Below are 24,460 nucleotides of genomic sequence, written 5' to 3' on the forward strand. Positions count from 1 at the left end.
CATAGCCTAGATGTTTTTTTTTCCCTTTCTCCTTTCCTTCTCCTTTCTTTCTCTTCTATATTCTCTACTATTCTCTTTTTTTTTCCCCTTCTCCTTCTCCTTCTCTTCTCTTCTCTATTCTGCTAGTCTCTTTTTCTTTCTTTTTTACCTTCTTGTTCTCTTCTCTTCTCTTCCTCTATTTTTTTTTTCACATTAGGGGACAATTGTTATAAGGTCCCAAACAACTAAATTTCACGAGACCCTTAAGGGTCTCATCGCATCATTGAGCAGCAACAGTAGGAGTAGCCTTCCAGGAAGCTAGTGCTGCCTGTCAAGAAGGCTTAACAAATTCTGGTGCCGCATGTCAAGTAGGCTTCACCAGCTAGCCTTCCTTGGGTTTCATTTATATATCTATATTCGGGTCAGGGGTTTTGTTCGGTGCCGCCTACCAACTACCCTCCTTCAATAAAAAATCATTTTTTAACTTACTGCTGACATGTCGGAAAAAGGTGGTGGTGTTGCCTCTCTACCACCCTCCACCACCTTTAGTATATCATTTTAGTAATTAATTGAGATGGTATACTATTTTAGATATTTATTTTTTATATTAAATACTTAAAAGACCTAAAATAAAAGAAACTATATAATTCTTTTAAAATAGGATAAGTTATTTTAGATGATAAATATTGTATATGTTAGGTGAAAATTTAAATTTTAAAAGTGAAGATAAATTTAATGGATAATTCAAGTAAAAGTATGCTTAATTTTAATATTAATATATATACTGTGCTTATGTTTCAATTATAGTATGTTTCAATTATAAAGGATTTCCATACAAATTTTTACCTCAATATTTATATGTAAGTGAGTATTATGTTTTATGTTCTTTTTTGAAATTAAGGTGTCTATTATTGATAGTGGTGACTAATCTTTTAGTCATGGGTGCTTTTCAAATGGCTAAACGGTACATAAGATAAAATTGAAAAAGTTCAAGAATCTAAGCCACAATAACCACTTGTTGAGATGCCATGACCGAACAGTCAATAAGGTAAAAGAAGCCAGAATATTTATCTCTTATCCATGAACATCCAAAACATGGAAATTTTATCACTTTATTGTTCATCGAAGAGTAAAGCAGACAAGCCAAGTTGCAAAGGTCACTATTGTATACTCAAACCGTAACTTGCCCTACCGTGCAAAAAGCGGAGACGGATAGTACCGGAATATGTCTTTAACATAGAGGAAATAAGGTGGCATCAAAAGCTGATTGAGGCTGCAGCTTAGGGATAGATAAAGGGTTGTAGATGTTCGGGTTTAAATTTAGATATGTTGGAAGTAAAATTTTTAAGAGTGATCGCATGAAATGAACCGATTGGACTAATGTTTGAGTTTGCTTGTTGGTGTAAAGTTTCTTTAGTTTCAAGTTGAAAACCTCTACTATAATAATCAATCAATGACAATAAGAAATGTAATAATTGACAGGCAGAGATCGAAATTGCATTAATTACAGAAAAAAATTGCAGTAACATACAAGGGTCATCTTAAATGAAGATGCATTTTCGATCTTACAGATTAATAGATTAATGTTGTTAAATTCATAACTATTTTATAATTTACATACTTTGTGGTACCATCCATCATCCTATTATGGAGGTGTAATTTTTGAAAATTATTATCATCTTCGTGCAAGATATTGAATACAATCAGCCCCAATTTGATTTTTTTTATTTAAAAAATTATAGAATACTCAATTTTATTATACAACAAACTGTAATTTTATCCTTTTAAAAATTAGAAGAATTTAGAGTTTATTCTACTATACATTTTTATATTTTGTTTATCTTTTAATAGTTATAAGTAAGAGTGAAATAGTAATTTTATATACTTGGGTAGAATGATTCAAGCAATTACCAAAACTGTTATATCCTTGCAAAGAAAAATCTCACTTTTTTAAATTTTAAAAATAATAATATTGGTCGATTAAATATTAGTTGAATTGATATGGGTATTATTGCCAATGTAAGAGGATGTAGGTTCAAGTGCGTTGAAGCACGTTATCCTTCTATTTATGGGTTAGAAAAGACTATGGGTAGTTTTAAGTATTATGTCACATGCATAACGAACCCATCATTTGACATGATAGCATATATTTTAGAGAAAGAAAATTTATCATTTTTTTTAAATAATCTAAAATCGCTATATTTTTCTTAAAAAATAATAAAATATTTTATAATAAATTGAACATCCACGCTATTTTTATTTTGGGAACATAATTATGAGATGCAATGAATCAAAATGAAAAATATCTTGCAAACCATTATTGTCGAGCATATTAGGCATGTAGCAGCCTCAGCCGGGAAGTCTTGCCTCTGCCAAAATTGGGCAATGCTGGTGCCTTTCGAGCTGAGGCAAGAAGATTGGTAGCTAGCTGGATGCAAATGAGCTCTCTAAAAGTCGTAACAATTGCAAATCAGAGAGAAGAAACAGATTGTATTTGGTAGGATCTACTGCTTTGCCTAACTGATAAAGGCATTCTGTAGCCAATTTGGCACTGATTCCCCTAATAATAATAAAATATATCTGTAGGCTAGCGGTTTTCATAAAATATAGAAAGCATCCCTAATAACTTAATATCTTTGAAGGCATATAAATTTGTGTTGATTTGATAATTAGTGTTCACCACTTTAAATGTGGCCTGATTTTAATCGCGTTAATTGCGTTGTTGTTAAAATTTTTTCCTCCTCTTATAATTCATAAAAAAAAAACATCTATAAGGCATATATAATTATTTATAAATATATGCCCCGGAAAGAAAAAACATAATCTGCTTTACAAGTTTCCGTATCCAACAAAGTCTTTAGAACTGTTAAGAAATGATTGGAATATATAGGTAAAATTATGCAAAATTATTCTTCTAGATATATATATATATATATATATATACATTTAAGGGACCACATTGCATTAAAAATTTCCATGTTTATCTGAAACTGGTTTTTCAGGCAATGAAACAGTGCACAAGCAACTACTATATGAGGCCACCCTACCCGTGTCTTCCGATACTACTCAGTAATTATCATTTCATCAACTGATCTCAAGTCAAATAGCTAGACAGGTATTAACATGGAGTCCAACAGCAAGCGTCGAGGGTTCTTCAAGGGGAAACTGACGCCATTCTACCGAGCAGTTAAAGGGGTACCGACTAGGCAGTACAGCAGCAAGGTGAAGCCAAACCAAGGTTCTTCGACATCAGCTTCGATCAGCTTTCGAGTTCACCAGGATTACATGATTTCCCAACCAAAACAGATCTCATACATTGTACCAGGTGACAAGAACCGAGAAAATTTGAGCCAAATCGACAACTTCTTCGGCGTTACTGGTGATGAAAGTGTTGATATTAAGGCTGCTACTTACATCTCTTCTGTTCAAGAACGTTTCAAGCTTGAAACACAAAATTCTTAATTACTAGGTGCTGCATTAAGTAATAAAATTTCCTTTTGCCAGTTGCCGTATGCAAGAAGTTTTTCATTTTGTGCACACAATATGAAGACTTTACATATTGGTCTGTGATTGTCTTATTATGCATAATTAAGCATGGTTAGTCTTGTTTTTAGGTTGAGGCGCATTTGACTTTTTAGTTTGTACTGCAGTGCATGAGTTTGTAATAACAGTGAAAGTAAGTTAATTTGATGTAGAAACTGGCGTCACCCTTTTTCATCATATTTCGATTTCGACGCAATTTGGTCACAGGCATTTCAAACTACAGTTTATTTGATTAACCATTTGCCTTCTCCATACTTTTAAATCACTAGTATAAGTCTTCAATAAGGACCATTTTCGGTAGGCTAAAGATTTTTGTTGTCTATGTTACTCATGACTACGTCTAACTTTAGTCTGAAAAATCGCGTGACTTTAGGCAATTCTTTTACTTTAAATTTGTCTAAGTCAACCTATCACTCGAGAATGCAAGCATTTTCAAATAAATTCTTTAAGACACCGAACTAAAACGAAAATAAACTCTCAAACGAAGAAGTAAAAAGTGAACAGAAAAGCCACAAGAAAACTAAGAACACCAAGTGTTTTAGTAAACTCTCAAAAGTGTTATATTACTTTGAAGAAATACAATTAAGTAATTACAAATGAAGAATAAGGTCTCTATTTATGATTGAACTCCCCCAATCAAACAGTACAATTTAAATTACATCGATGGTCGAGATCAAAGTCTATCTACAATCAAGGTTAGATGGAGTAAGGATTGGAAGAGGGTGATTATGTTAGATACCGCAATACGGTGTTGTTGTGTGCACCTGTGATGTGCGAAGCTCAAGGCCTTGTAAAGGTGACACTGCGGTGTTCAAGCATCAAGGTTAGGATGATGAATGGAGGAATAGGAAAAAGGAAAATTGGAATTCCGTTAAGATTCCGCCATCCAAGATTGCTGGGAACAAACCGCGATGTGCGAAGCTTCGAGCCTTACAGGAGGGTCACTTTGGTGTTTGAGCACCAAGGTGAAATGTGAAACATGTCCTTCGGGATGACACCATGACGACAATATTTACGTTTCATAGAGTATCATCGTGACGTCGGTCAATAGGCTCTATGGGGTGATACCACAACAACGATAAGGGCTTTCAGGATGACACATCTAAGAGTTTAAAGGTGTAAGACCATAGTCGGGCTATGAAAACCAGTATAGTCCACTAGGACAATAAAAATAATGAAGCCCACCAGGATCGTAAACATAGGGATTATGAGGTGTAAGGTCATAGCTCAACTATGGCAACCAATGGAGTCTACAAGGACATTAAACATAGGGGTTGACAAGTAAAACCATAGCTCTACTACTAAAGCTTGTGGAGTTCGCCAGGACACTATACATGGGGTAGTTTGCCGAAACAATAAACAAGGGTAGTCAATCATGATGGTCATCGTGGGAAGCGTTGCAAACAAGGAAAAATAGGTAAAAGGAAAGTGGAAGTATAAGGCAAAATAATTCTCCAATGGGTTAAAGGAATCCCCAACGAATGGAAAATGCAATAAAAGTGGGAAAAGACTGTTAGAATAGCAATTGTGAAAGCTAGTAAGGCATATGTGTGGTAATCCAGCAAGAAATTATCAAGGGATTTTATACACCAGTGGTGCCTGGGGTATAGGTGAATGAAAGATAGCCTAACCGGGGATCGCAGTTAAAAATCCGCCATTAAGAACCACCAAAGGGTGCTTAAAGAAGCCTTGTAAACTAGAAATTCAACCTAAAGTACGCCGGTTAATCTACAATGAAAGAAGAGATAGTTAGAACTCGTCGTATATGAGGAATTAAAAATAATAGACCGAGTGATAGATATTTTTGTCAAGACTATTCCTTAGTAAAGGAAAACTAATGAGGAAGAATTAGCCAAATGGCTTGTTTGAGTAAGGAACCAGCATGTTAGAAAAATTGTGAACTCCAATGATAATATGTTGGGTACAATAGGTCAAAGTGACCCACGGCAGATGGATATGTTAGACTTATAAGCATGGTGTCTCGAATAAGAATGATTACAAGGAAATAATCCAACCACTAAGCATCCCAAATGGAACCTAGTCCGCCAGAGTGGCGGGGGACCTCAATAGCTATCTCAACAGTTGGGACATCAGCAAGTCCTTCTGGACTATGGTAAGATAAGGAATCCACCATAGACTAAACAAAGTCAAAATGTTCGCTAAAGGGAAACATATCCAAAGACTTTTAGGAGGGCAAACCTAAGAGATTACCTTATAAGAATATGTTGGAAAGAAAAATCCACACTAGGAATAAATAGAAGAATGAATACAAGTAAAGGAAATAATGGAGTCCACGGAAATGGTGAGACATCCGAGGAATGCGCCAAGACTAATTGTGGGTCGATAGGATTAATAAGGTAATTCGCTTAGTGATCTATCTGTAAATGGATGGGATTTGGAATAACTCAGAGCCTACAACCATGAGTTTAAGAGGCTTTACTCATATAAGTAGAGAGTTAGTTGTATTGTAGTTTCTTTCTATTTAACCCCTCGAAGATGGGTCTAATTTCAAGTAATTTAGAGACTCACTAAGTAATTCAGAGCCTACAACCATGTTTTGCAAGATTTGCGGAATAAGAGACTCGATGAAGGATCAAGCTAGGCAGTGTTGGATCAATGAGCTCTATCAGTGGAGTGTCATGCACATATGAAATGGGTACCTTTAGAGACTTCGACATGGTATTAAATATATATATATATATATATATATATTGTAAATATGTAATGCCCTTAGAGTTTGGGGTTCAGACAGTAAACCTTATTTAAAAATATTTGTCTCTAATGTAAGTTCTATAAATAGGTAAAACAGTTTGATTTTTAAATAATGAATTCTAATATTGTACGTGAACCCAATCTAGTTGTGACACCCCAAACATAGATTCGATGAACGATTCGGGTAAGGTTGTTATAGTTTTGGAACAAACTTGAATGTACGAAATCTTAATTATGTTTGAAAGTCATTTTGATCCATGGTAATGACCTTGATGTTGGAAAAATCCGATTTGAAAATGATTTTCTTGCACTCTTGACAGTTTGTCTTGAAGTACCCTTTCTTGCTGTAGAAGAAGTATTTAGGCTTAAATAAGTATTTAGGCTTTTCGGTTTTCTTCCTTTCCACTTTTGGTGGTAGAGAGATATTAGCATTACCTTTCTTAGCGTGCTTTCCCTTCCCTTTTGAGGAAGAAGCAACGACTATATTCACTTTTTCTATTCTAACCGACTGATTGTCGTTCAACATCAACTCATAGGATTGAAACTACTTCATAAGTTGTTTAAGCATCAGGTTTTTGTTTCCAAGATTATATGCAGCCCTAAAACTAGCAAAATCCTTTGACAAGCTTTTGAACACCATCTCAATTTGACTGTTCTGGTCCAAATTTTCCTCATTGTCCGCAGCTTCAGCAAAGTAGCCCATAAGAGTGGTCACATGGTCTTTAACCAAAGTAATGGGCTTTTTTTTGGCATTCATCAAGATAGTTATGGCAAACTATCGAGCCAAGGTAGCTTGGCCTCCCAACATGTATTCTAGCTTATCTACAATCACTTTAGTAGTCTTATAGCTCTCCAGTTGCTTATACAGAGTACTGGTCATGCTTGCCAGCATGTAGCAACGAGTTATCTCATCAGAAACTTCCCAGCGTTTTCTAGCCTCAGCTTGAATGGTCAGTGGGAACTTATTATCAATAACTATTTTAAGTTTCTCACAGATCAAGACAATTATCAAGTTCATTTTTCATTCCTTATAGTTATTTTCGTTCAAATTGTTTTTAGTGAGTATGTACAATAAGGGAGTTTGTGTCATTTTTGAACTGAAAATAAAACATTCATATGTTAATATCTTTTTATTAAGCAAATGTTTGAAAACGTTTTGCAACATTACGATATGCATTAAGATGATACATATATCTTACATTAAACCTTGAAAACATTTGTAAGTCGTTGCAACAATAATTCTTACACCTATTAAATCAAGTCACATTGGGATGAACAACTAGTAAGAACATGAATATTTCTATCCAATTAGTACATGAACCTAATTCCTTAGGATTCATACGTACTAATAATCATGTAACGCTAAGCATAGCTCCATGGGGAGTTACTTAATTAGAATATCTTGAGTGTATAACCATCAACTCAACACTTATCACATCATGCACCACAAATGAGTCATCATGGGACAATATCACCCAATATCATGCTTTAACTAATTGCCCTCTTTTGAAGATAGAAAATCTTGGCCTATCACATGATAATGCCTACCACAAGGATCAGTCCAATTATCATTCAATCATAAGATAATTCTTCTTACCTTCAAGAAATCTCCTCAGTGAAATCCACATAGAAATCCTATCGTGGGGTAGTGCACTTGTCATGTCATCACAAAAGAACATTGATGGAGGTCGTAGATCTTGTTTAAGAACCTTCTCCCACTCAATATGTTAAAAAACATGCAAGGCTTTCATAATTTCTAGTTTCAATCATGTATGATCAATATATACATGACAAGTACATGTGGCATTCTTGCCTAAACTATATGGCAAGCTTATCTCATGTATGCATGACATGCTATGGTAATTTTATAATATTCACATTCAATTATTCACAAGATTCAATCAAACAATTTTAATTCACCACAATTTTTCTTTTAAGGGAAAAACTGAAAAAGTGAATGTAAACTATGCACCAAGTAGGTTCCCAGGAAAGGGAGGTGAGTTGTATTTGACCACTTAAAAACCAAGTTTACCTTACCAGATCCAATCCTAGACATGCACCTTCTTATTATCACACTTCTCACAATAATTGAATAACCTAAAGAAGTGAATGGAACAATACAAGACATGTATTTTCTCATTACCACACTTCTTATCTTTGATAGATCACTGTGGATCATCTCATACATATATATCACAATTATATCATAAATAATTATTAAACAAATATAAAGAGATGGGTAATTAAATAAAATTGTCAACCAAGGTTTCCATGGTTCTATTTCTAGAAAAATAAATGAAAAACAAAAATTACATAGTTTTTCATCACAAGGCATTCATTGTGTCTTCAACTACCATCACTCCATCTTCTCCTCATCATAGACTCCTTTTTGGAAAAATTACATTTATGCCTTATCTTCATTTCCAACTCACAAGAATTCTATAAATAAAAATAATCCTATGTGGAGACTAGTCAATGGTCTATTAACTAAGAACCACAACCTTGGCAAAAAATAATAATTATATAACAAATATACAATATTGTATTCATTCACATACATTTCTCTAAACATGCGAATAATTACAATAATGTCATATCTTATCAAATATTAATAACACAAGATGAAGAGAGATTCAGTCTTGGCTTACACTAGAGGTGAGCAAAATTCAATTCAATTCGATTCGAAAAACTCAATAAAAAATTCAAATTTTGAATTAAATAGTTTGAGTTATTTGAGTAATCAAGTTATTTGGATCAACTCGAATAAAAAACAAAGTTTTTCTGTTCAACTCGAATATGAATTACACAATTCGAGTTATCCGAAAATCCAAATAAGAAAAGAAAAAACTACGTCGTTTTGATAAATATTTACCTTTTCTAAAGTTAAAATTCAAAATCATTAAGTTAAAAGACAAAATTTCGTCGTTTTGATAAATATTTACTCATTAAGTTAAAAGGTAAAACAATTATATTGTTTATGTAGTTAAATAATCTTATACTTCATCTACTAATTAAATAATCGGTCCATGTAAACACAACATTAAGTATAAATAATATGATCCGTTAACTCAACTCGAAATTTTTTTACTTGATTCGATTTGATTCAAAAAAAAATCAAATAGGGTTCGGTTGCTAAAATGGGATTTGTCAACTCGACTAACTTGAATTTTTTTTACTCGATTCAACTCGACTCAATCGAATACTCACCCTTAGCTTACACCATAAACATAGCACAACCTGGCTCTTGATTCCAATTGTTGGAAAATATCCGGTTTGAAAACAGTTTTCTTGCACAGCAAAAAATTAAAATTTTGAAAACTGATCTGATTTGTGATATTTATAGAAATAAACTTTAACCGAATATGTATATGTGTTTTTAGATAAACGGATCCTTGATGTTTTCCAACATTCAACCAAACGATCTTCTCTGCTACTCTCGTATCACGAATTGCTTTGAGTGTAGGCTCGAACCAATTGAATTGAAAAACAAAACTAGAAAAGGTTTTCTCTCTTTTTGGGGTGAAAACGAAAATTCCTTCTTTAATAGAAAACAGTAAAATTGTTATTCTAGAAAATATGTTTATAAGTTGAGAATAAATTCTCTCTATTTTTTGGCAGAATAATAATCTCTCAAAAGTTGTATTAATAGCTCTATTGGTCCATGTATTTATAGAAAGAGAAGGTATAACCCTTGTAGAGTTGTAGAGGTTTATTTTAAATGGAAAAACAACATCCTACTTAGAGTAGGAGAGGAGTGAATGAATCACCCTTGTATTTCTACTAGGGTTGCCTCCCCTACATGTCATATAAGGGGTTTTGGGTATCTCTCATATCGGGTCCAATTACGAGTACTTCTTAGGCCTTTTTGACCTAGTATTCTGTAATATGATCCAACCCAATTCAATTTTTTTTATTTTCCAAAATAAACTTTAATATCTACATATTAAATAATTTTCTCACCCCAATTTTACCTCTAGTAAAATTTTGACAATCTTACCCTTTATAAAATTTTGATGATTTTACCCCTAGTAAAATTTCGAGAAATTCATTCAATATATCACAACTCAACATGTTCACTATAACCGAATAATTTTTTTTCACTATAACCGAATAATTTTTTTTTCCATTTTCGAGCTTCAAAAGAGTCAAAAAATATAAACTTATTCTTCCATTATTTTTTAAGTAATCTTATATAGGATTGCAAATTTCAATTTCCATTTCCATTTTCATTTTCATTTCTAATTTTGCAAACCTACATTCATTTACAAATGATTTCATTTCTCCATTTCAAAGAAAACCATAATCATTCTTGAATGTTTCTCATTTCTCTTTTTCTATTCATTCCGTTCATTTCTATTCAAACACGCAATCCAATTCCGGTTTCAATGAACTAGTGAAAGGACAGATTGAACATACTTAATTGAGGCTCAAATGATTTATAATTACATTTTAGCTTTCTACCTATTAATTATAAATTCATTTAATCACAAATTCATTCCATTAGAGTATCGTGATTAAGCTTTGATCTATCGTAATTCGGTGTAGCGGATTAAACTAGTTTTCACACCTTAAGAGCTTGAACATGAGCATTTTAGTTAAGTTTTAATTAAATTTCTATAAGTTTAGTTAAGTTTAATAAAAATGTGTAATTTAAGTCTTTTATTAATCTTAGGGGGCCGAATGAGGCCTAAGGGTGAGCTAATATACTTTATAAGTGTGCAGAATACCATTAGAAGACGTACTAACTCAATACTGGTCGCTAAGTTGCAACATGGAGCATTAGATGTCGCAACATAAGGAGTAGAATAGAAGAATTCTAAGACTGCCTTCAATGTCGAGACATAGCCTGAGGATGTCGTGACATACCCCTGAAAACACCCTAAAGATGAGCATACTACCCTCGATGCCGTGACATAGAACCTGGTATGTCGCGACATCACCTCTGTACGAGAAATAATTATGAGCCATGGGCGTTTTGGTCCGCACAATCAAATGTTAAACACGAAGACGGCAACTGACCTAGGGTTAAGGACGACGACCACCCTAAAGTCTATAAATAGGCTCATTTAGCACATGTTATGGACACCTTTGATATTATATAAATTTTCCCTTGAGATTTAGTTTTTCTCTTTTATTAGGTTTTATATTTTATTTTTGTTCTTGTTATTTTCTTTTGTGGAGAAATCAATTTTGAGAAATACCATCAAACTCTGTAAGGATTCTGCACTTAATTTCAATGCAAACCAGGCTTCTTCTAATATTATAAAGTTTATTAGATCCATTAGAAACTAATCCACCTGTGGGGAATTAGCTAGTGGATATATGAATAATTAACTATTTTGTAGGGAATTATTAACGAATCAATTGTTTCGGAAAAAAAAAAATCTAAACCCTAGGCCTGACAACCCTAGGAAGTCATCAAGGTGAGAATTAACCCAAAATTGGTATGACCTATCTATGAACACCTTAACCCTGAACTAGTTTGGACTGTAAGGTCGAAAGATAAGTACTTCTTGCCGACTCAATATTTCAGTGGAAGATCAGAAGATCCTGTTAGGGTATTGACTAGTTGATTGAATAAGAAAACCCGAGACAACAATTGATTATGACTACCTATGCCCAGATTTGATACATATTTGATTATTTGATTTCTCGTGTTTCATTTATTTACTTTCTTTTATTTCTTTTATTATTATTTTCAGTAGTCTATCAAACATGTTCTATTAATTCTTCGTACTATAATTTAATTAAAGTACTAATTAAATCTATTTATGTTTAAAATAGAATTAATTTAGTGCTCGTCTCATTTAAGTACGATCATCGAAGTACTTACCTACTCTATTGTAACTATATTACAACCTGACCCGTATACTTGCGAATGTCGCTTTTCACATCTTTTGTGCAGGATTTCTGCTCTAGACGTTGGTACGTTTGGAGGCAGTCAAGCTCTCCCCAATGACATACCATTACAAAAGCAAGTACTCAATGCCCGTCCAATAATTTTGTCATAAGTGTGTTATCCTCATAGAATATCCTTGATCTCTTTGGGATAATACTTGGTTCTCCAAATATGATTCTATTTTATCTCATGGTAACCATTACATATTCCTTCATGAAAAGTCAATCACTATCAAATAGTGATCAAGTCATCCATCACAAAGACAGAAAACCCGTGGCCACATTTACTTTTCATCAACCATGTAATGCTAACAAGAGGATATAGTTTACCTATGTTTTGGGCTATGAATTCCACTATTTTGAATGACACTAAACAAAAGTCGTACACCCAACACACCAGCTTCTAGTTCCTTGTCTATTTGAACTTAGGTTTTTACTTACATCAAAGTGTACGTGTCACGCATACATAGTCGACCATCCACTTAGGATTTAGGTATGTCACACTATAAACATCACAAGTAAATAAATACATAAACGAATTCAAGATCTATTCTACTTAGGTCCTTCCGATGTACTGTTGGTCACATCTATGTCTCTATCTTTTGGGAGTCATCTGCTCCAATGCCCAAGACAAGGCATCTCTCCAATTGGACTTGATAGACGACATATTAGCCTTTCGATTAGACTAAGGACATGTTTAAGTTTGTCTACTAATACAAGTTGTCTTTTCCTATTACGATCCAACCACGTAATACCGCTTAGTATTAGTTAAACATTAGACGACCAATGAGCCACATTTGCTTCCATTTTTCTTTGTGTGCAAAAATCATTTGAGGATAATAATACAAAGTATATTACGATCTGACCATGTAATACCTCTTAGTATCAGTTAAACATTAGACAACCAATAAGCCACATTTGCTTCCATTTTGCTTTGTGTGCAAAAATCATTTGAGGACAATAATACAAAGTATATTAGTTATAATCAATAAATTTTTTTATTAACCAGTATATTCAAAAAATTACAAGTGTTTATTGACGAAAATACTACTCTTAGGACACCAGATCCAACACTTGATATGTATATATATGATCTAAATGTTGGTATTCATGTATGTCTTGAAAATGGTTTGTTTTGGCAAAATGTATTAAGTCATGTTTGACGATTTAAATTAGCATGTTTTGAGTCATGTCACGACATGGAAGTGATGGCGTTGCGACATCGGCCCTGAAGTTTTAAAACTTTGTAATCTCGTCCTATTTCGTGCTTAGGTAATCGAAAGAGCTTTCGTAAGCTCGAATGAGACTCGAATTAGGTTGTTTAACATAATTTAAAGGTAATTGACTCATATTAGAATATATAAATTACTTTTTTTACTTTGAATTTGACGGTAATTGCTTTCGCATTGAATGTGACATCTTATAACTTGGACACGACGGTTGAGTCGGACAAGGGATGTTACATTTTTTGCTTGCAATCCCTTTTCGCTTTTGCAGAATTGAGTATCATTGATCTATGCCTTAATACCATTTCCTTATCAAGCTCCTTTTCATCTTCAACTTCTTTCACCATCTTACTTGACACCTTCAAACCTTGGCTTGGACACCAACTGTCACGAGGTTAGAATTTTAGTTTGGCAAACTGCACGATCTTAGGCGATTCTTTTGCTTCAAATTCACCTAAGTCGGTATATCCCTCGAGAAGACAAGAATTCTTCAAGAAATTCTCTAAGACATTGAAATAAAGTGAAAGAAAACTATCGAGCGAAGAAGCATAAAGCAAATAGAAAAGCTACAAGAAAACTAAGCACACCTAGTGTTTGAGTAAATGCACTCAAAAGTGTTATATTACTTTGAAGAAATACAACTGAGTGATTACAATGAGGGGGAAAGGCCTCTATTTATAGTTGAGTTACCCCAAATCCAACCGTATAGTTTAAATTCTATTGACGGTCAATATCAAAGCCTATCTACAAGATGAGAATGTCTCACTAAGCCACCAAGGCTTCAAGTAGATGGGCTTTTTTATATGTTCACGAATCGGGTCAATTCAAGTGAGTCGAACAAGCCTCATTTAATCAGTTAACCTCCATAAGACATTCTATATGGATTTATCATGAACTTCGATTCGTGACCTGTGACACTTACAGCAAAGACAAACTTGAGCTAAGCTCTAAACCATATATCTTTAATTCACAACACTTGCTTATAAGTGTAGCAAGGACGTGGTTTAATGGTAAAATGAAAGCACTGGGTATATTGAGGGTCTCAAGTTTAATCTAATTGTATATAGATGTTTTTATTCAGAAACTAAGAAGACATACTGTTTTGGATCATATACACTGTTGTCATTCCTTTTTATAATGTTTTTGTTTTATGACTTTTTTTTTTTTTGGGGGGTGTAATGGAAATAAATAACCTATTTTGTAGCAGCTACCAGCCTCTCTGAAGCTAATACATATTATTGATATTATTAACATTAGATTATGTTATATTTACGATCTCAATGAATAATTATTTGTATAAAAAATATACATTGTTACTTGAATAAAAAATTTTCAACGTTGTCAACACAATCAAAAGATCATCAGGGAGCTGAAAGTTTATTGTAGCTCAAATTCTTTTCAAATTAGTACTAAGCTAAAGTTACAAGAAACTGGTGGATTTAAAATTTGGGGGCTCGAAATTTTCCACTAACAACCCGTTGCTTTCTTTTATTAAAGGTAATTGGCGTCAAACTATAAACTATGAACTTGTCTTAAGAACGAAGAAACTGGATTAATTAAAACAGTAATATATAATGCAAGCATTGCTTGATATCTCTTGAAAGAAAAATTATGTAGGCGGTTTCGAAGACTAATAAGAATCCCTCTATGAAAGTGTTAAAATGGAACAAGCAGCATGGAAATGGAAGAAGAGGGGATAGTTTATTATTCGACCCTGAATAAATGTGAATGCCAATAGCAATCACAAAGATAGTGACTAGCCCAAGGAATATGATGGTATGAACAAAAATGGAGATTGGACTCGTCTAGAAGTTAGCAAATTCCACTGCTCTTTTGTTTCCAGGCAGCTGAAACAGCAACCCTGGTGAACACAACACAAACAGCACCACTGCCACCACTACAGGCCCCCAATCTCCCGACATCCCTCTTCCTTTGTTTCCTGCACAATATTTCTTCTAGGACATATATGGGATGGGGTTGAGTGAACCTCTCAATAAAATAGTAGCCATTTAAAGACAAAGGGAGAAGAAAGAGAGAACCAAAAGACAAAGGAAAAGGTTCAAAACCGGAAGAGGAACCTTGGGTACCACGTTATCTTGACAGTAACAAGCCTCAGGACGGCCTAATATGGCAATGGAATGGCCATGTGTGGACGGCTGTTGCTTGATTTAGCACACACTCCAAATAAATAAAAATCAATGTGTTGTTTTTACTTGTTTGATTTGTTTATTCAAGTATGTTCATGTTCATTAGTTCAAAACTAGGAGAAATTTATTTTAAATTTGTTCAAAACTAAGACAAGCGACTACAAAGATTAACCTAGTAAAATAACCCAATAGAGGTCTTGAAAAGAGAGACAAATACCAAGACTCTCACCGGCGGGGGAGTAGCATCAGGGTCAGATTCAGCCAGTATAGATATGGATGTGAAGGGCCACAATAAAAACAGCATAGATGGCAAAGAAAAGAAGAGTGTGGATAGCAATGGCCTTGCCATTGGTTTTCATGCTCCCAAACTCCAGCTGCTTGCTGTTCCCTGGAAATGAAAACAAAAGCCCTGGTGATAGCAACACAAATAGCACCACCCCAATAAGAACTGGAGCCCAATCTGCCATTAAAAATAGTTCCTTGACTCCAACTGTACTCAGAAGAGCTTCAGAAATCAGTTATAAAAGTTCCCTTTTTTTCCAGGTGAGGAAAGTGAAATTACTAGATTGTTTCTGGGCAGGATTAGGAGGAAGATGGGATTATGGCCAGGAGGACTAAAAGATGAAACTTGAAAGAGACAGCTGGGGAGTGGGAACGTGTAATTGGGGCCTGGCTTTGTCGGGGATAGGTGCTTACTTGCCACAGCTAAGTGTCGACTCCTCGTGAATCTAATTGTAGCCATTAGATTTAAATTTGTCAAGTTTTGATTAGTGGAAATGGGATTAGGATAAGGATTAGGATGGATTAAGGGTAATAAAGGTTTGAATGTACCTAAACTTATGCCCTTCGATATTGATTTTAAAGATGAAATATTTTATTTTAATTACTTTTTATATTTTGTTGATAATGGCAACAACTTTAATTTTGATCATGGCATAACTTTTATATAAAGAAATCTATAAAAGTTCAACAAAATTGCTGATGGATAAGGATAAATAAATTTTAGATTTTTAAATAAATTATTTAATTAGTCATTAAACTTTTCACCTACTTCGATTTTAGTCATCGAATTATGAAAATCTTCAAAGTAATCACTAAATTATTTGAATTCATATTTTTAGCTACTTTGTTGTTAAGTTTGACACAGTTAGATGATGTGGTCATTATAAATTACATGAAAGGTCACTCAACCATGAGAGTGTTTTGTTTCGGTCACTCAACTATAAAAAAATTTTAATTTAGTGTATAAAGTTTTTGAAATTAGATTTTTTTTTAGTCATCATATCATTAAGTTGATAACAGAAGTTAGAAATAGCCTCTTTTTTTTTTGTATAACAACAAATTTAACCCTTTTAATATTTACATATTTTTTCAATTTAGTCACAACTCTAAAAAACCAATATATTTAGTACTCAATATTTATAAAATTTATCAATTTAATTGTAATTATTGGTCTTTTTTCTCTCTACCTATTCTTTTATGCTCTTAAATGGTGGTATTCAGCGTAGAAAAACTCAAAGGATTCCAGTTGCGTATACCAGAAAAATCATAAGTTGTTAGTAAAGTTTTTTTAACATTTTAGATTAAACAATGCTTCTCCAATATTGAAAAATTCAAAGATTTTTAGTTTTCGACACCAAAAGGATCATAAGTTGTCAGAATGTTTTTTTTTTATATAATTTTTATGTTAAAATAGTGTTCTCCTGTGACAAAAAACACTTAAATCTTACTAGCATCAAATAAAAATATTTTAAAAAAAACTTTCTAGCACCAAATATTAGTAAGAATGTTTAGGGCTATTTTTTTTTTTAAGAATTAGGACTAAATTGATAAACACATATAAATATTGAATGAAAAATTTGTTATTAAGCCAGTAAATAAAAGGACACATCAAACTTCCATTATCAACTTAATGACAAGGTGACTAAAAAATATACTTTCAAAAACTTTAATGAGTAAATAAAAAATATTATAGTTAGACGATCAAAACAGAAATATTCTCATAGTTGAGTGACCACTCATGTAGTTTCTAATGGCCACGTCCTCTAGCTATTTCAGACTTATTGGCACAATAACTAAAAAAAATAAATTTGAATAATTTAGTGATCAAATTGAAAACTTTCATAGCTTGGTGACAAAAATAAAAATATACGAAAAAATTAGTGACTAATTAAGTAGTTTATCTTTTAAAAAAAAATCGATGTTTTTGAAATATCATAAGTTTTGATCAATGAAGTGAGCATTGTGCTTGTAAAATATTAAACTATTTAGGATTAAATCACATTTTGGGACTTTAAGTTAGTAACTTTTTTTTACATTGGGATTAAAATATCTTTTTGTCCAAGTTAAGTCTTGAATTTGACAATTGTTCTCATATTGGGATTTAAATATTTTTTTGTCCAAATTAGGCCCTAAACTTGACAAATATTCCTACATTGGAACTTCAACATTTTTTTATATAAACTAATCCTTGAAAACCCTAAAGTTCAAACCTTAATGTGGGTCTAACCTCTTCAATCCAGTCTAGATATTATGGCCAAATTATAGAGGTCACACTAGCCACTAAAATGTCCCTAATAAAACATTCAATTTCGAAAAGAGTCAATAATCCATTTCGTAAAAGAATTCAAGTTTTACAGAGGGTATCAATACCAATTAGAAAAGTATTGATGCTTATTTAAGAATCAATACGGTTTAGGCATTTTTCCAATTTTGAAATTTATAAAACGTTATCAATTGGTATCGATACCAATTAGGCATTCTGCTTATTTTGAAAACTTTTTATTTGATCAAGTATCGATACCTAATGTCATGGTACTGATACTTTTCGCTGAATTTGGTAAAAATCACTTTTTAAAAACTTTCATTCCATGCTCAAACATAACGTTGAATGACCATTAGTCCACTCAATTTCAAAAACACATTTTTATGGAAAACATCAGTTTGTTTTAGTAATTCATTTATTCAATCTCAAATCCAAATTTGTTATAAAAAAAACTTATAAGTAACCGAGTCCATACCACATTCCATTTAACAAATCCAAAATCCAAATAAAGTTTATGAAATAGTTTAGAAATATGTTTTAAGTAAAATCCGACGACAGTGCTCTAAGTGTTGAGTCTAAACCCTAACCTCATAAATTAAAAATGGGAAAAACTAAGGAGTGGGCTATAAAGCTCAGTGTGGTTATAACACTTAGATTTAATTTAGATGGACGGTGTGTTTACCTCCGGTGAAGTTAAAAACAGCGATGGCGGTGAGATTAATTACTGTAACGGTAAGATTAGATACTATAACGGTGAGATTAAAAACAGCAGTGGAGTGTGTGTTTAAATTCAAACGCAACTGTAACGGTGAAGTAAAAATAAAAAATGATTATTAAGGACATCATATTAAAATTGATATATAATAAAATTTTTAAACTATTTTACTTATATAAAATTATTAAAATATGTAAATTTATAAATTTATTTAATAAAATATTAAAATGTATCTTTTAATATTTTATTATAAATATTTTAATGAATTATATAATCAATTTAAATTATTTATTAGATAAAATGATAATAATTTTTAATTTTTAATTTTTTATTATATAACCAATGTTTAAAACGAATGAAATCATCAGATTTTCTTCAATATGCTCTATTCTTCCTTTGCCTTTTAAAAATTCTAAGTTCTGTTCTCCATTCTAGACATTAGCTAAAAGCTTGAACTTCAAGCATTTTTCCTTCATATTTTACCCGGGTATAATACGTTGCTGTTGGTGCTCTGTTTGAAATTCTTACTTTACCCGATTAAAGTGTGTTGAAACTCCAACATAGATAGCAAAATTTGGCCGCCAAATCTGAAAAAAATAATAGATTGATAAAGAAACTTTAAGGATAAAATGGTAAAATAATAAATGAAAGTTCAACCAGTGAACTTACTACTGCTGAAAGCTCCAGTTGATTTTTGGGATAGCAGTGTGGTGAGAATTGATTTTGGTTGCACTGAAACACTCAACCAAACAGCTTCCCAGTGAAGTTGGGAGTCCAAGTGCAACTCACTGACTTTAAACGGTGAACCAAAGGAAGCCTTAAGCGGTGAGTATATAAAGCAGTAAATAAACATAACACAAGGTTGCAATATACAACACATATTAGTATCACAGTATTCATAGAAACACGATAACTACTAGCATGCTTATGAATGTTAGTGCAGTACACTACCCAATCCAACCCAGCACATCACAGTAAAAGTTCCTCAAAACTCGTCCAACTCTACAAACCAAAATAGTATTTTGCAGATGAACAACTCGTAAATTAGTAGGAGCCTTAGCTCATGTGGATGAACCACCAATAGATGATCGATGAACCGATCCAACATTTAATCCTGAACTTCCTCCTTCAACAACCCAAACCCCAATGCATTAGTAGGACATGCTAGCAATGTTAGAAAGCAATAACAGTTTTAACATGCTATCATGCAAACAGTAACAGGTTGTTGGTTAAATAGTAACAGTAATCATGCATCAGTTATATATGCGGGATTAACACTGAATCAACATTATACACATATTCAACATTAACGATTCAGAAAAATGGCAGCATACTACAACTAGATCTACCATACACGGTCCCATTTACTACTAAGTCATTTCATTGGTTTCTCAATACCACGTCAAAGAATATTTTTCAACCAAATCTGGAGTTACTTATCACAACCAAAACCATTAGAATGAAATAACTAACATTAAGTGATAAAATCAACAAGCAAAACGCAAAAATAGGCACTCATACATTCAGCCAAGCCCATACACTCACGGAAACACACGGTTAGACACACACCTTCACCCATACGCTCATGCAGCACTTCACTCCTCCGATGGACTCCAACGATTCAGATCTGCTCTGATCCCATCAGGATTCGATCTTTCAAATGGTATACACATAAATAACAACACATTACAATCGACATAAATGAGATTCAGAAATCGAAGAAACCCGATTAACCAATAAGTGAAATAAATCGTACACACGATTTATTTACTCGAAAACCAAATCTTACCCATGGATTGGAAGGTTTACACTTACCAATCTACCGTTAGGATCATAACCGTGTAAAATAGAATAAAGAGGCATATGCACAAAACTATTGGTGCAAACGAACCGAACGATTAATGATTATTCGGGGAAAAAAAAAGAATCGACAACCCAAGAGGGGTGCAAGAAACGGCAGCTAAGAAGAAAAGAAAGGAAGAAGAAGAAGAGAAAAGAGAAGAGAAGGGGGAAGAGAGGAGAAAACGGCCAAAGGAAAAAGTGAAGAGAGGAAAACAAGTTTAGGGGCGGCAGCAGAAACAAAAAAATGAGAAGAGGGGGCTGGCCAAGCAAAATTACACTTAAATACCTGGGGTCTTAGCACACTAGGGTTTTCTACACTAAAAAATGCGAAGGTATCGGCTCTTGTTAGAAAGGTATCGATACTTATCGTTACAGTTTTCGACATTTTGACAGGCCAAGCCCAAACAGAAGCCTAATTGCACGCTCAAATAGAAAGTTAAAATAAATTCAACAATTATAGATTCAACTTGAAAATTTTAATTTATATTTCGGGGCATGACAGTTGGAACAATGGTTAAGTTTTGACCCTAATATGAGAATAATTGTCAAGTTTAGAATTTAACTTGGATAAAAAAAAATTTAGGTCCTAATGTAAAAAAAGTTGTCAAGTCCATCTCAATGTGAGAACAAATACCAAGTTTAAGACTTAACTTTTGATTAAAAAGAAGTCCAAACTCCAATATAAAAAAAGTTATTACTTTCCGCCGGAAATGGAGATGGAGTAGGTAGTTTCTTGTCAAAAAGCCACTATGTTGTCTCAAATTTTAATAATCAAAAGCATGAAAAAGAAGATGATAAAAAGAAGCAATGAAAAAAAGGTACTTTCAAAACACTAATCTTTGAGTGGACATTGATGATGGAAGCATCAAGAACGAGGACTTGGCTACTCCTCCAATCGAATATAGAAGGCCTGTGGGGTTGACATCAAGACGAAATCTTGCCCAACAAAAAGCAAGAGATTTAAATGATCTCAAGTAGAAAGTGGGAATGATTGACAGTTCTTATTTTTAGCATTATATCATTCCCATGAACAAGCCATAAAAACAAGCATCCACAAAACTTTCTTCTGCTTTTTTTTTATTTGTTTAATGCTTGTTTCGTTCTTGCTTTTTTTCAGTTTAACTCTAGAGGAGATTAGTGTGTGTGAAGGAGCTGCATATATTAGAAAATGAAAGATTGGGCTGCTCCCTTCGTAGCTGCAGCACTGTTTGCATTTATATCACCAGGGGTAATCCTGCAAATCCCAGGGAAGAATCAACCCATCGGTTTTATGAACATGAAAACAAGTGTGGCTGCCATTTTTGTGCATGCTGTTCTCTATGCTTTGTTCCTCATCCTGTTCCTTGTTGTTCTTCATATCCACCTCTATGTCTAACAACAAAGGCACTCTCTCTATCTAACAAGATTAGATTTTCATTTTGTATTATCATGTTTTCTGCTCCCATGAAGAAGAATTTGCTACTGTTATTTAGCTTTTGTTGTTTTTTCACATTGCTTCTATGTTATTCAGACTTGGTTATGATCATTGCAGCTATTTTCTACTAACGGTAAATCTTTGATTCTGATCTTGCTTTGAACGATAAAGATAAATTGCATTTTGAACAGACAAACAGCCATATTATATATATTTTTTGCTCTGCAATCATTAATATAGTTCATTTTGTCTCTAGCTGCATCAATGCCTAATTTCAGATTCTGGCATGAAAAGTTGACATTCTCCATATAATTTTATTATCCACCTGAATGCCAAATTTGGAGCTGGTAAATGGAACTACTGCTGATACAAGTACATATCACCGTTTTGTTGGTTTCCACCATAAATTAATCATAACTAGTAAGCATATGCAAATCTGATAGAGTCAAATATGAGCTCAAGGGTAAATGATTAAGTCAACCTTCAGAATTGTTTGCTCATTTTTAAGGAATCTTCAGGAAAACGACTGTTTCCAGAACAATAATGAAAAAGTAAGCTATATAAAGAAATGATAATAATGCCCTTCCCCACCTCTCAGCCATTAGCAGATGATTCTTGAGTAAGCATGAATAAGACAAAAGTAGATTCAGAAACCAGAATAAAACATTTTATTTATCAAACTCTTTCGCAAGATTAATGTGAAGAACAAAATCAGAAGACAAACAAAAATATCAATGTAGTAACTTTGGTTTAAAAAAGACACATGCAAACAGAAACAGAAAATACATACAAAACCACAAATTTAGAGATTCTAACAGAGTTGGGTAGTTGGTTTTGGTCAGCTATGAGCCAACATACATATGCACACCAATAGCTATGAGGAAGATACAGATGAGTCCAAAATAAATAATGGAATGCACCAGGATGGATACTCCACTAGTCTGAAAGTTTCCAAACTCTACATATCGGGATCTCCCTGGAACCTGAATCAGCAGCCCTGGTGTTAGAAGTATGAAAAGTACCACCGCGATGAAAACCGGCCCCCAATCCGACATCTTTCCTCTCTCAGCAACACTAGAACCCTTTAATATAGATCACTTGGTGTTGGTAATCAGACATGTAATGTATATAAAGAGTGGAGATGGAAATGAGAAAACAAAAGAAAACAAAGCAAAAGATGATTATAAAGTGTTATTTTGCTTTTCGAAGAAGAGACAGTGGGTTTGATGACTAGGAAAAGCCAAGGTTAGCGAATCAAGCTATTCGGATTCACAATTCTTTTTCTCTACTGACGAGTACCACATTCACTTTTGGCTGTTCTTTACAAGAAGCTCTTGAAATAAATTAGTTTAGTTGATTAATGACAGTATGATTGGGTCTGAAATCAGGATTTAAAACCATACAAATGAGAATCTTCAAAGTCTGTAATGCCTTTGGATTGCTTATAGGATAGTATTGTGGGGAAAACTTTTATGCACAAATAGATAACCCCCATCATCACGCCAGAATGAGGATAAAGTGTACAACGGTACATGGTAGCCTTGAGCCTTGTTGAGATTTCAGGATTACTTTTATCAAATATTAGTATTAAGGATGCTTTGGTTAAAGTGGCTCTTGTTAAGCCAAGGATTTTGTTAGAATTTGTCATTTTATTTGGACTGTATTGGCAAAAGGATGTCTTATTTTGGTGCCAGGCAAAATGGAATAATGGACCGAACAAGTTATTTAACCAAATAAAGCAAAATGGAATAAAGCAAAGCAGAATATAGTGCAGAATTGCAAATCAAGTAATGTATAGAGAAGGAGCACCTACCATCACCCTTTATACCAAAAATAGGAATCTATAGAAAGAAGCAACCCAAAATGAATAGCATCGGGGCAAAAAAATAGGACTCCCAAATCCAGTCCACCCACTTGAGCGGGAAATAAACAAAGCGGAGGATGAGTCAGACCCTAAACCCCTTGTTGGTCCCTGAGGGAAGAGGGCTAGGTTGGCCGAAAGATACCATTTCCCGGTTGTCTGTTTCCTCAAAGAGAGAAACACTTTATAAATTAGTTAAAAAGGGCCCAGAAATGTGTTGGATGGGACAAAGCCTGGACTGGTCCATTAAAGAACCAAAAATTGATAAAACCGTCGACAGCAGGGTTCGAACCTGCGCGGGCGTAGCCCAACAGATTTCAAGTCTGTCTCCTTAACCACTCGGACATATCGACATATGATGACAAAGTGTTTCTTTTTAATCATTTTATCTTTTAAAACAAGTTATGAATGCTTTTTCTTTTTTTAAAGAAAATAGTAACTTCTAGAAAACCTTCACCTACACAAGATTTGTGAAGATAAGGGTTGTTTAAGAATAAAAAAAAAGAGAAGTTCAGTCCAAGCTAGATGATGTTAGGGACTCCAATTCAATAAACTTGCAAGCAATTAAAATATAAAAA

At 33.4% G+C, this 24,460-nt stretch overlaps 4 protein-coding genes, 1 long non-coding RNA gene, 1 other non-coding gene and 1 pseudogene across 9 annotated transcripts; 2 read left to right on the forward strand and 5 right to left on the reverse strand.

The window, feature by feature from the left end:
- Window positions 1-2,910: 2,910 nt before the first annotated feature.
- Window positions 2,911-3,677, forward strand: LOC108460003 (uncharacterized). The gene has a single exon (XM_017759388.2). It carries the CDS (start codon window positions 3,103-3,105, stop codon window positions 3,439-3,441), a length of 339 nt encoding a protein of 112 aa, XP_017614877.1. The 5' UTR covers window positions 2,911-3,102; the 3' UTR covers window positions 3,442-3,677.
- A 3,101-nt stretch (window positions 3,678-6,778) lies between these two features.
- LOC108459259 (uncharacterized) lies at window positions 6,779-7,252 on the reverse strand. Its single transcript, XM_017758606.1, has 2 exons — window positions 7,067-7,252; window positions 6,779-6,973 (listed from the first exon to the last, which is right to left on the reverse strand). Exons 1-2 carry the CDS (start codon window positions 7,250-7,252, stop codon window positions 6,779-6,781), a joined length of 381 nt encoding a protein of 126 aa, XP_017614095.1.
- Window positions 7,253-14,818: 7,566 nt separating this feature from the next.
- Window positions 14,819-15,407, reverse strand: LOC108460336 (uncharacterized; annotated as a pseudogene).
- Window positions 15,408-19,134: 3,727 nt separating this feature from the next.
- LOC108460340 (uncharacterized) lies at window positions 19,135-20,893 on the reverse strand. Of its 4 annotated transcripts, none has more exons than XR_001867514.2 (4): window positions 20,581-20,893; window positions 20,335-20,418; window positions 19,435-19,582; window positions 19,135-19,352 (listed from the first exon to the last, which is right to left on the reverse strand). It is a non-coding gene; the product is annotated as an uncharacterized LOC108460340 (long non-coding RNA). The 4 variants fall into 4 exon arrangements; XR_008281636.1 differs by having other exon boundaries at window positions 19,435-19,553; window positions 20,581-20,892; XR_008281635.1 differs by having other exon boundaries at window positions 19,435-19,557; window positions 20,555-20,890.
- A 651-nt stretch (window positions 20,894-21,544) lies between these two features.
- On the forward strand, window positions 21,545-22,159 carry LOC108460339 (uncharacterized). Its single transcript, XM_017759794.2, has one exon. The coding sequence runs from the start codon at window positions 21,776-21,778 to the stop codon at window positions 21,980-21,982; it is 207 nt and encodes a 68-aa protein (XP_017615283.1). The 5' UTR covers window positions 21,545-21,775; the 3' UTR covers window positions 21,983-22,159.
- Window positions 22,160-22,666: 507 nt separating this feature from the next.
- Window positions 22,667-23,377, reverse strand: LOC108460337 (uncharacterized). The gene has a single exon (XM_017759792.2). It carries the CDS (start codon window positions 23,074-23,076, stop codon window positions 22,864-22,866), a length of 213 nt encoding a protein of 70 aa, XP_017615281.1. The 5' UTR covers window positions 23,077-23,377; the 3' UTR covers window positions 22,667-22,863.
- Window positions 23,378-24,153: 776 nt separating this feature from the next.
- On the reverse strand, window positions 24,154-24,235 carry TRNAS-UGA (transfer RNA serine (anticodon UGA)). The gene has a single exon. It is a non-coding gene; the product is annotated as a tRNA-Ser (tRNA).
- Window positions 24,236-24,460: the final 225 nt, after the last annotated feature.

Source organism: Gossypium arboreum, chromosome 4 (genome assembly GCF_025698485.1).
Source record: "Gossypium arboreum isolate Shixiya-1 chromosome 4, ASM2569848v2, whole genome shotgun sequence".
Classification (NCBI taxonomy): domain Eukaryota; kingdom Viridiplantae; phylum Streptophyta; class Magnoliopsida; order Malvales; family Malvaceae; genus Gossypium; species Gossypium arboreum.